The sequence below is a fragment of the Magallana gigas genome, chromosome 4 (assembly GCF_963853765.1).
Source record: "Magallana gigas chromosome 4, xbMagGiga1.1, whole genome shotgun sequence".
NCBI lineage: Eukaryota > Metazoa > Mollusca > Bivalvia > Ostreida > Ostreidae > Magallana > Magallana gigas.
Genome location: NC_088856.1, coordinates 45,636,535 through 45,647,440, shown reverse-complemented (window position 1 = coordinate 45,647,440; position 10,906 = coordinate 45,636,535). Strand labels below are relative to the sequence as shown.

At 33.1% G+C, this 10,906-nt stretch overlaps 2 protein-coding genes across 2 annotated transcripts; both read left to right on the top strand.

Annotated features, from left to right (window-relative positions):
• Positions 1-392: 392 nt before the first annotated feature.
• LOC105340991 (EGF-like repeat and discoidin I-like domain-containing protein 3) lies at positions 393-2,773 on the top strand. Its single transcript, XM_066082575.1, has 3 exons — positions 393-689; positions 1,573-1,713; positions 2,538-2,773. The coding sequence occupies exons 1-3, from the start codon at positions 467-469 to the stop codon at positions 2,690-2,692; spliced, it is 519 nt and encodes a 172-aa protein (XP_065938647.1). The 5' UTR covers positions 393-466; the 3' UTR covers positions 2,693-2,773.
• A 2,648-nt stretch (positions 2,774-5,421) lies between these two features.
• On the top strand, positions 5,422-8,243 carry LOC105323605 (transmembrane matrix receptor MUP-4-like). Its single transcript, XM_066082573.1, has 3 exons — positions 5,422-5,727; positions 6,616-6,750; positions 7,990-8,243. Exons 1-3 carry the CDS (start codon positions 5,505-5,507, stop codon positions 8,151-8,153), a joined length of 522 nt encoding a protein of 173 aa, XP_065938645.1. The 5' UTR covers positions 5,422-5,504; the 3' UTR covers positions 8,154-8,243.
• Positions 8,244-10,906: the final 2,663 nt, after the last annotated feature.

The following is a 10,906-nucleotide window of genomic DNA, read 5'->3' as shown; positions in this document are numbered from 1 at the left end:
TTTTCTCTCTTCAAAACTTCTTTATTATACATGTTACAGGAAAAAAATCAATTTTACTCCTATGAGGATTTTTTATTTTTTTTTTTCACAATTTTTTTGCACTTCCAAAAAAAAAAAACAACCCACCCAACCGAAAGACATTTTGGTTGATAAAAACTTTTAATTTTACCCTTTTATCTCTGACATTATAAATGCTACGTATACTCATTGCAAAACAACATAAAGATTACGTTTACATAAGCAGATGAATATGTACTAATACGTAGAAATGTACACTTAATGACAGGTAAAATGGGTTGGTTTATGTGCGTTTGTAAAAATATTGCATGCCCTTTTGGAGAGAAACCGAGTTAATATTTCCCTCCAATTATCGCTGTGGTGACATTTGTATATAAATGCACGTACAGCACAGTGTTACAACAGTGCATCGTGGGGTCTCTTTGAAATTACTAGCAAGGCTGACAAAATGCGAGGATTTCAATGTCTCCTACTCTGCGTTTTGCTTTACTCGGCTTCCGTTGACGCGTTCGGTGAATGTGATAGTGCTGATGATGATGGAAGCTGTCCAGACAATGCCACATGTGAGGATGAAGATGAAGACGAAACTTTTGAATGCGAGTGTAAAGACGGTTTCGATGAGATCGATTCTAGCGTAACTGTTGGTGGAACCGCATTGACAATTTGTGTTGGTATGGAAAATATAAATTTTTTGCTAATATATTTACATTCAATGTACATTTCCTCTTATGTTTGCATTGGATATCTGCGACGTTCTATTTCATTTGAAAAGACTTTAGTAATTCATGCACCACGAGCACAAATATAAACGTCATCACGCGTTTTGAGTATATTTATTATTGTAAGACAAAAGGAAACGTTCCAATTTACATAATCAATTTGATATGTACTAATGGAAAATTATTGCTAAATTTTATTTATTTTTCAGTTAAAAAGATTTTTTTTTTCGATAACGTTTATAGCACCATATTTTCAGTCGCGGAAGCGAACAAAAAAAATGTTAATATGGCTGTTTATATGGATTTCATATTCCTGCCTATGAGCGTATATTATGGCTTTAAAGCGACAATGCACGAAAATTTCATATACGATAGACGTTAGTATGAATATAAATATAAGTATTGCGTGCTTAGTTTTGGATGTCATCGGTCTAAAAACACACCAAGCGGTGCAGACAAATTATCATGACGCGCTTACGCGCGGTGTTTAATTTGTTTGCACTTCTTGTTGTGTTATAGGAGCATTAAATGCCTAAGTAGAAAATTTTGATGAACTAACGTTTTTTAGTAAATATTTTTACATTTATTTATTGACAGTTAACAGTTTATATAATGATATGGAATGAATAGGATATTGAAAGTCAAAAGAAAAACACAAATCAAGTTTTCCTTGCTATCAATATATTCTGACTTTGAATAGGATAAACAATTTTCATTTCCATTCACGATGTATCAGTAACGTTAATTCGCTCTACTGCTTTTCATCGATAAATTATAAAAGAAAGCGATAAAGATAAAATAAATGTATATATTTTTTGTCTTCATTTGTGCGTAGATCTCGGCGTTTGCAGTCCGTTAGACAACGAAGTGGATGACTGTGGTAAGAATGGAACATGTAAAATCTTCCAAAACGAGTTTGGAATAGTTGAAGCTGCCTGTATATGCGACAAGGGATACTACGGAGAAAAATGTGACAGTAAGTAAACATAATAATAAAAAAACCTAACAAATCAAGCAATTCAGAAGTTTAGACTCTTCATCATTCAGAGGACTGGACGGTGGCGACCATTTTAAGCTATATATTGCCTCCAATAAAAAAGAGCTTTATTTTGTATAAAGATTCCGGAAAATGTTCAAAATTGAAATCTAAAACGTTTGGATATTTTGAAAAGTTTAAAACAATATAATGGTTATTTTGTTGATCATTCAGCCAGCTTAAGCTTCTACATCCCAGCTTATAAATTGTTACCTTTAAAAAATTCGACACTCCAGCATGTGCTGTATAAGAACAGATCGCACAGTTGGGTTTTAAAAACATTCTACACATCGTATTAGGTGTTTTTAAACAAGAAATTGCTACAGTAAATTATGATATAAGAATATTCCAAAAGGAAATCCTTTTGCATGTGATGAAAATATTTATTCTTATTAATATAGACCCTTCCTCTGTAAACGTCTTTGAAAAATGGTAATGTTTACGTTTATGTTATATTTAACGAGGAAATGATTCATCATGAACATAGTTTGATTAAAACCATCATTGTTTTCCTGTATACAATTTGACTGCGTATAAATATATTGGCATAAAACACAAGCAATTCACAAGCAATAATTCAATTAAATGATAATCAACTTTCTTTTTCTTTATTCATAATGAAAATAGGAATATATTACTTAATAAAGAATTTTAAAACTTCAAAAAAAATCGAGCAGAAAACAAACAATAAATGCATTTAGAAAAAACTGAAATCTCATTTGATGGTAAGAAATGTAACGATTTAGAATGAATTTTCACTTCAGAACTAATAACAACAACAACAATGCCTACAACTCCTACTACTGGCACGACTAAGCGGTCAGGATATGGACCCCTCATTCCGATCATTGGGGGAGGGGCACTTCTGCTAGCCCTACTGGCTGGAGGAGCTGCAGCGGTGGCGTCCTCATCTGGATAGATGTCCTCAAGATCCTCAAACTACAACAAATGATTCTGATTATGTCACTGAATGGAATTTGAAATAAATGATTAGGCAGTTTTTTGTGTAGATAATTTTTTGTATCGCTTTGAATATCGAATGATAAAGGCATGATGTATGAACACCATTTTTTATTATTGAAATGGCGAAAAGGGTTTAAAATCTTGAGATTCGGCCTAAAACGCCGATAATTGCATTGAGAAGCAACCTTCTAAAAGGTTTTAAGAGGTTTACCCATATACACAAACAAATCTTCAAGCTCTCAAGAACTGTATGCATGGGAGCATATAAGGTAACAAAATGCTGCACATAATATCGGTTTTAATTCGAAAACTTATTGGCCAAAATTCTTTTAAAAAAATTCAGACGCAAACAAAATTGAATTCATGAATATCTAGTAAGAAAGAGATGTTGTTTAGAAATATAATTAAAAGCCGAGACATTTTTCGACATCGTAGGTTATTCTGCAACATTCACGATGACAAGAACTTTTTTCTATTCTACTAACAGCTCCGACTATCAGCTGATCGGTTTATCTATGGAGAGAGGAAGTAGATCATATTTTAAAGCGAGATGAATCTGATTCGTAACCCCAAAGGTTTTGTTTGCAATGTTTCTAACTCATTCCGAAATACGGTAAATTTAACCGGTTACCAAAGAAGCAATAACATATTGCCGAGCAAACGAACGAACAGGCTTATGATTATCTATAATGTGTACCCGTTCTGATTTATAATGAAAACGTTCTCCAACAGGTGGAGGGACAACTTGTTTGTACATCGGCATGTTTGTTTACAAGTACATGGATCGCAGACTATCGATCGGAATCGAATGCAGACGATATATTTTTCGATGAATGAAATATACACTAAAATTATTATTATTATTTTTTTAAAATTTAGATTAAAAAAATTGATAATTAACTAAACATTTTTTTTATTTGGACGAACAAGCAGTGAAATGTGTTGGATGAAGGTCTTGGAACAGCCGCGATTAACTCTTTGAAATAATCACTAAAGGGAATACACATCACCCAACAGGACACTTAAACGTGTTATCAATTTGTTTTATAAAGAGCAAGTTTTTAAGTTTTAAACTCATGATCGACTCAACTTTGGTATTTGTTTAAGATCTGATAATTTATTGATGACGTTCGTGGTACATGGGAGAATAATGTCCGTGGTATCTATTTGATCTCGGCAATAACTGTAGTAAAATTCTATACAGAGTTCTTCGATTACAGAATGAAATAGCTTATGATACTCTATCCACACTATAAACACCTTATATAGCTAAAAATCCAACATTTCATAACCCATTAACTCTCTCCTCCGCGTCAATCCCCTATAAATTACCAAAGAAAACCCATTCGATGTATTCACAAATTGAAATATAACGCCCAGTAGCTTTAAAGTGATGCTTTTTACAGAATAATAACCTTATTTTAAAATACTGATTTCAATTGTTTTTTTGTTTATAACGAAATTAATTTTTGATTATTACGGAATTTTTGTATTGTTTTTACCTCTTTCCCTTTTCTTTTAAACACTAGTAAACAATAGTCCTTCTAATGGAACGATTACCGCATTTCGTGCTATTTTCAAGTTTTGCAATCAATCACTGAATATATATATATCGATAGTAAATGCGATTTGAAAAAAAGAGTGTGACTTATAGCTCTATAGAAATTGACAGGACTGATTTCTGCATGATCCAAGTCAAACAAGTTTATCGAAAGGTTGAAACCTTCAGCAACCATAGAAAAATTACGGACTGTATGAAATAATCATGATGGTGTAGGACTCCAAAATTAATATCCTATAGGAAAATAATAATTTTAACAAACGACCCTCATAGATTATGATTGTCTCATTGAGCGACCCCCATGGATTATGAATTTGAGCAGCCAACATAGATTACATGTATGAAACTGAACGGTCCTCGTGGATTATCTTATTGAACAGCTATCATAGAATATCTTAATAAACGAACCCCATGCAATATCTTTTTGAGTGGCCTTCATATGTTAACTTATTGAGAGACCACAAAAGATTTTTTACTTAGCAAGCACCATAGATTAACCGCAGGATTATCTTATCAAACTTTCGATTTAGATAATTTTGTTGAGTGGCCACCATAGATTACCTTTTTGAGCGAACAAATGCATAATCCTATTGAGCAGCCACCATAGATTATCTTATTTAACGGCCTTATGGATTATCCTGTGGAACATCCGCCACAGATTATCAATTGAACGGCTCCCATAGAGTTGCTTGCTAAATGGCTCTGGTAGATTGTCTTATCAAGCAACATATATACTGTTTATTTAATATTGAACTTCATATTGCATAATTTTTTTATCTCTTCAAAACTCCTTTATTATAACAGGAAAAAAATTATTTTTACTCCTATGAGGATTTTTTGAATTTTTTTGCACTTACATAAAAACCCATCCGACCAAAAGACCTTTGGTTGATAAAAACTTATATTTTTATCCTTTTATCTCTGACATTATAAATGCTACGTATACCCATTGCAAAACTACATAAAGATTACGTTTACATAAGCAGATGAATATGTACTAATACGTAGAAATAAACACTTAATGACAGGTAAAAGGGTTTGGTATATATGCGTTTGTAAAAATATTGCATGCCCTTTGGAGAGAAACCGAGTTAATATTTTCCTCCAATTATCGCTGTGGTGACATGTGTATATAAATGCACGTACAGCACAGTGTTACAACAGTGCACCGTGGGGTCTCTTTGAAATTACTAGCAAGGCTGACAAAATGCGAGGATTTCAATGTCTCCTACTCTGCGTTTTGCTTTACTCGGCTTCCGTTGACGCGTTCGGAACATGTGTGGATGGCGATGATGATGGAAGCTGTCCAGACAATGCCACATGTGAGGATGAAGATGCAGACGAAACTTTTGAATGCGAGTGTAAGGACGGTTTCGATGAGATCGATTCTGGCGTAACTGTTGGTGGAACCGCATTGACAGTTTGTGTTGGTATGGAAAATATAAATTTTTTGCTAATATATTTACATTTAATGTACATTTCCTCTTATGTTTGCATTGGATATCTGCGACGTTCTATTTCATTTGAATAGACTTTAGTAATTCATGCACCACGAACACAAATATAAACGTCATCACGCGTTTTGAGTATATCTATTATTGTAAGACAAAAGGAAACGTTCCAATTTACATAATCAATTTGATATGTACTAATGGAAAATTATCGCTAAATTTTTATTTATTTTTCAGTTAAAAAGATTTTTTTTTTCGATAACGTTTATAGCACCATATTTTCAGTCGCGGAAGCGAACAAAAAAAAAATGTTAATATGGCTGTTTATATGGATTTCATATTCCTGCCTATGAATGTATATTATGGCTTTAAAGCAACAATGCACAAAAATTTCATGATAGACGTTAGTATGAATTTAAATATAAGCATTGAGTGCTTAGTTTTGGATGTCGTCGGTCTTAAAACAAACCAAGCGGTGCAGACAAATTGTCATGACGCGCTTACGCGCGGTGTTTAATTTGTTTGCACTGCTTGTTGTGTTATAGGAGCATTCAATGCCTAAGAAGAAAATTTTGATGAACTATAGTTTTTTAGTAAATATTTTTACATTTATTTATTGACAGTTAACAGTTTATATAATGATATGGAATGAATAGGATATTGTAAGGGGAAAATCAAAAGAAAAACACAAATCAAGTTTTCCTTGCTATCAAATATTCTGACTTTGAATAGGATAAACAATTTTCATTTCCATTCATGAAGTTTCAGTAACGTTAAATGTATTCTACTGCTTTTTCATCGATAAATTATAAAAGAAAGCGATAAAAATAAAATAAATGTATATATTTTTGTTTAATTTGTGCGTAGATCTCGGCGTTTGTAGTCCGTTAGACAACGTGGATGACTGTGGGAATGGACAATGTGTAATCTTCCAAAACGAATTTGGAATATATGAAGCTGCCTGTAAATGCGACAAGGGATACTACGGAGAAAAATGTGACAGTAAGTAAACACAAAGGCGTCGGAAACGGGGGGGGGGGGGGGGGTGGCTAGGGGGGGGGGGGGGGGCTTAGCCCCCCCTCTCACTTTTTTTGCCAAGTTAGACCTAACTATTAGGCACATAGCAGAATAGAGGGGTCAGCCCCCCGACTTTTTTTCGCAGGAAATGTAATTGTTCCTTAATGTACCTTTGAAAGATTGCGAAGTTGGAGTCAAAGTCATACTAGCCCCCCCCCCCTCCCCCCCCCCCATGGATTAGGAATTCCGTTATAGTTGAAAAAGGAGAATTTGGAAGGACAGAATTTTTTTTTATAGGTTTACTTGGGAATTATGTTTTTTTCTCTGAATATTTCTGAGAATCAGTCTAGCCCCCCCACTTTCAATTTGCTTCCGACGCCAGTGAAACATAATAATAAAAAAAACCAAACACATCAAGCAATTCAGAAGTTTAGACTCTTCATCATTCAGAGGACTGGACGGTGGCGACCATTTTAAGCTATATATTACCTCCAATAAAAAAGAGCTTTGTATTGTATTAAGATTCCGGAAAATGTTCAAATTTGAAAGCTAAGATGTTTGGATAATTCTTACTTTATGCAAGTTTATTGGCACAAATATCTTTTGGAAAGGTTAAAACAGATATAATGATTAATTTGTTGATCATTCATGATCAGCCTGCTTAAGCTTCTACACCCCAGTTTATATATTGTTACCCTATAGAAAATGCGACATTCCAGCAAATGATGTATAAGAACAGATTGCACAGTTGAGTTTAAAAAATCTACACATCATATTTATTGTTAGTTGGCTTCAGTTTTAAACAAGAAATTGCTACAGAAAAAATTGTTTTTAGAATATTCTAAAGGGAAGTTCTATTCCATGTGATGAAAATGTTTATTCATATGAATATAGACTCTTCCTCTGTAAACGTCCTTGCCAAATGGGCAAAAGATATATATACGGTATACATTATCTATCGATCGATCGATCGATCGATCGATCGATCGATCTATCTATCTTCTCTTAAAACAAAAACAAATTGTTAGCAATAATTCAAACAAATGCTTATCAACTATTTTTTTATTTTCTTCATAATGAAAATAGAAATATAATGCTTAATAAAGAATTTTAAAACTTCAAAAAAAAATCGAGCAGAAAACAAACAATAAATGCATTTAGAAAAAACTGAAATCTCATTTGTTGGTAAGAAATGTTACGTTTTAGAATGAATTTTTACTTCAGAACTGATGCCACCAACAACGATGTATATAACTACTACTACTCCTACTACTGGCACGACTAAGAGGTCAGGATATGGAGCCATCTTCCCGTTCATTGGGGGAGGGGCACTTCTCCTAGTCCTACTGGCTGTAGTAGCTGCAGTGCTGGCCTCCATATCTGGATAGATGTCCTCAAGGTCCTCAAGATCCTCAAACTACAACAAATGATTCTGATTATGTCACTGAATGGAATTTGAAATAAATGAATAGGCAGTTTTTTGCTTAGATGCTTTTTGTATCGCTTTGAATATCGAATGATAAAGGCCTCATGCAAGAATGCCAGTTTTTATTATTGAGATTGCGAAAAGGGTTTAAAATCTTAAGTTTCGGCTTAAAACGCCGATAATTGCGCTGTGAAGCAAGCTTTCAACGTTTCAAAGGTTAACCTATACACATGTACACATACAAATAACTATTCCTTAAGTTTCAAGTGCTACATTCAGAGGAGCAATGGGAGCAAAATACTGCACATGAAATTGTTTTAACTCAAAACGAATTGACATAAACTGTCACAAAACAGTCCCAGAATCAAACAAAATTGAATACATGAAAAATTACTTTTTAACAGAAAAGCGCACTTTCGCCTTTGGCTCAGATGAGCTAAAAATTAAGCATATGAATTTATACGTTTTTTAATTAACAGGTTGAATTTACTAAATGTTAGATGGCTTGATTCTTATTCAACTGTGTTGAATGCTGGCGCAAAGTCCTCATCTGAGTAAATGTTTTTACTGAAAGCTTCAAAATGTCTAACCAATGCATATAATACATAACCACTGGACATGAGAAGATCAGCGCCATCATTCCAGCTGTTTTGCCAAATAAATAATGCCAGTCGTTGCATAAACGAGAAGGAATTGTTGTAGTGTAGAAGATTAAAACACTCTCTCTCTCTCTCTCTCTCTCTCTCTCTCTCTCTCTGGTCTGCATATTACACGTCATATCAGACTTTAACTTTCTTTTATATAAGACACATTCAGAAATCTAAATATTTTGGTTTTAAATTTTGAATATTTTCTTATATCTACATGCAAAGCTCCTGGTCTAAAAGGAGGTAAATTATTCTTAAAACTCGGCCACAACCATCTAACTCTCTTAAAGATAAATAATTTAATTCTGGTTGTAACGAACTTTCTGATTGGCTAAAAAATTATTTTATATCGTATAAAGAATGTTGCCTACGTCATAGTAAGACTAACGTCAAAAAAGTATCAATACGCCTGACGTTACGTTTGAATTTTGTACAATTTTACCTCATTTTAAAGGTCAAATGACCGTTTTTATCTGCAATTAAGAATAAAAAAAAATTAAATTATAAGGAATGAATTCAATATTTATTAGTTCTTTCCGATATAAAATGGTTTAAAACGTATAAAACAAATAAATATTGAATTCATTCCTTAAATAAACCCAACAAGTTGACCCCCACTTCGCTAAATTACTACAGAAAACCCATCAGATGCAACGATTTTTTTATGTTTTACATATCAATATCTGCAGATGTAGAAGCAACCAGACTATTGGTATATAAGCTAGCTTACATGTTTTCAAAAATTGAGATATAAGAAGCTTTAAATCACACTCACGACAGAAAGATTGACTTCTTATCAAAAAAAAGATTGTTCATTTATTGTTCATTTCCGTTTATTCAAACAATAAAATGCTTTCTTTGGTGATTCATGCGGGATATGAAGGTGGCGACATTGCAGAAAAGTATTTAACCCGGTAAACCTTTTTTCTGCAATGATCACTACCTTCATAACCCGCATGACAATATTACAACACATTACACGCAACATTCAAGGCTTCGAAGCATTCAATTCCATGTTCTGAAGAATGTTCATTTATGAAATTGTTTACTCATACTCAGTCTCAATTACCAATAGTCTTTCGACTTAAAACGCTTGATACAAAACAATTGAAATCGATGAAAAGAATAATAATCTATCAAATTTTTTCGTTGATGGTAACCCTAGATAATTAGCCAACGTATGTCAAAGGGGCAAGGTCATAGCAATGTCAGGTCAAACAAGGTCAAGGTCAAGCAAGTTCAAAGTAAAGCAAAAAACAAGGTAAGGTCCAGATCAGGCAAGATCTTGGTCAGATAGACAAAACCAGTCAATGTTTATTGTGACTTGCGCAGTACAACATGCTTAAAGCACGTCTTTCAAGAAATACACTAGTTTATAGCTCCTGGTATCAAATAGCGCTGCGAAAAAATATAAACATAAAAAAAAAAACATATGCATACTTGTTGATAAAAAACCCGGTAGTATTGAAAAAAAAGTGCGTTTTTTTATCATATATAAATAAATTCACAGAGCTATAAAATACTGAATTTGTTTTTCATCATTTTCGGCAGTGGCTGAATGAAAATTGACATCATGCTATATGCATTTGCAGAATTACGCTGTAACCAGCAATTTTTCTCATACCAACTACCCCAAGAGCATATCCTTCTTTCTCTGAATGCAAAAGCCAGGGATATCAAGAATGAACCCGAAGAAGATGACCATTTGCGAGAAATACTGCAGTCAATATATGAGGAAAAAGAAAGAGACAGCATCAGGAATGCCATTACCTTAAAATTTGAAAGTACAATTTAAATGTATATACATTAGTGTTATATTTTAATGATTGTTGGTTTGTATAGATAAAGTATGTATGTACATGTAACATTCATGGAATCATAAATAATATGGGGCAAAATTTTCATATATTTTTAGATGGATTCTTTCAGATCCTTTGATTTGTCGTGGAAATTACAGTTGTGATAATGCATAGATATGTAAAATGTAATAGTTTTCTAAGTAGGTAATAAACATGCGTGTTATTTTTTTTTTTTAAATTCATCAATTTTAAAGCTATAGAATTTAGAT

What these genes read in the sequence shown, in the direction of transcription:
- LOC105323605 (XM_066082573.1), top strand. Translation starts at nt 5,505, where the DNA reads ATGCGAGGATTTCAATGTCTCCTACTCTGCGTTTTGCTTTACTCGGCT. An exon ending in CGCATTGACAGTTTGTGTTG is followed by an intron (nt 5,728 to 6,615) that starts GTATGGAAAATA and finishes ATTTGTGCGTAG; the next exon opens with ATCTCGGCGTTTGTAGTCCG. An exon ending in CTACGGAGAAAAATGTGACA is followed by an intron (nt 6,751 to 7,989) that starts GTAAGTAAACAC and finishes TTTTTACTTCAG; the next exon opens with AACTGATGCCACCAACAACG.
- LOC105340991 (XM_066082575.1), top strand. Translation starts at nt 467, where the DNA reads ATGCGAGGATTTCAATGTCTCCTACTCTGCGTTTTGCTTTACTCGGCT. An exon ending in CGCATTGACAATTTGTGTTG is followed by an intron (nt 690 to 1,572) that starts GTATGGAAAATA and finishes ATTTGTGCGTAG; the next exon opens with ATCTCGGCGTTTGCAGTCCG. An exon ending in CTACGGAGAAAAATGTGACA is followed by an intron (nt 1,714 to 2,537) that starts GTAAGTAAACAT and finishes TTTTCACTTCAG; the next exon opens with AACTAATAACAACAACAACA.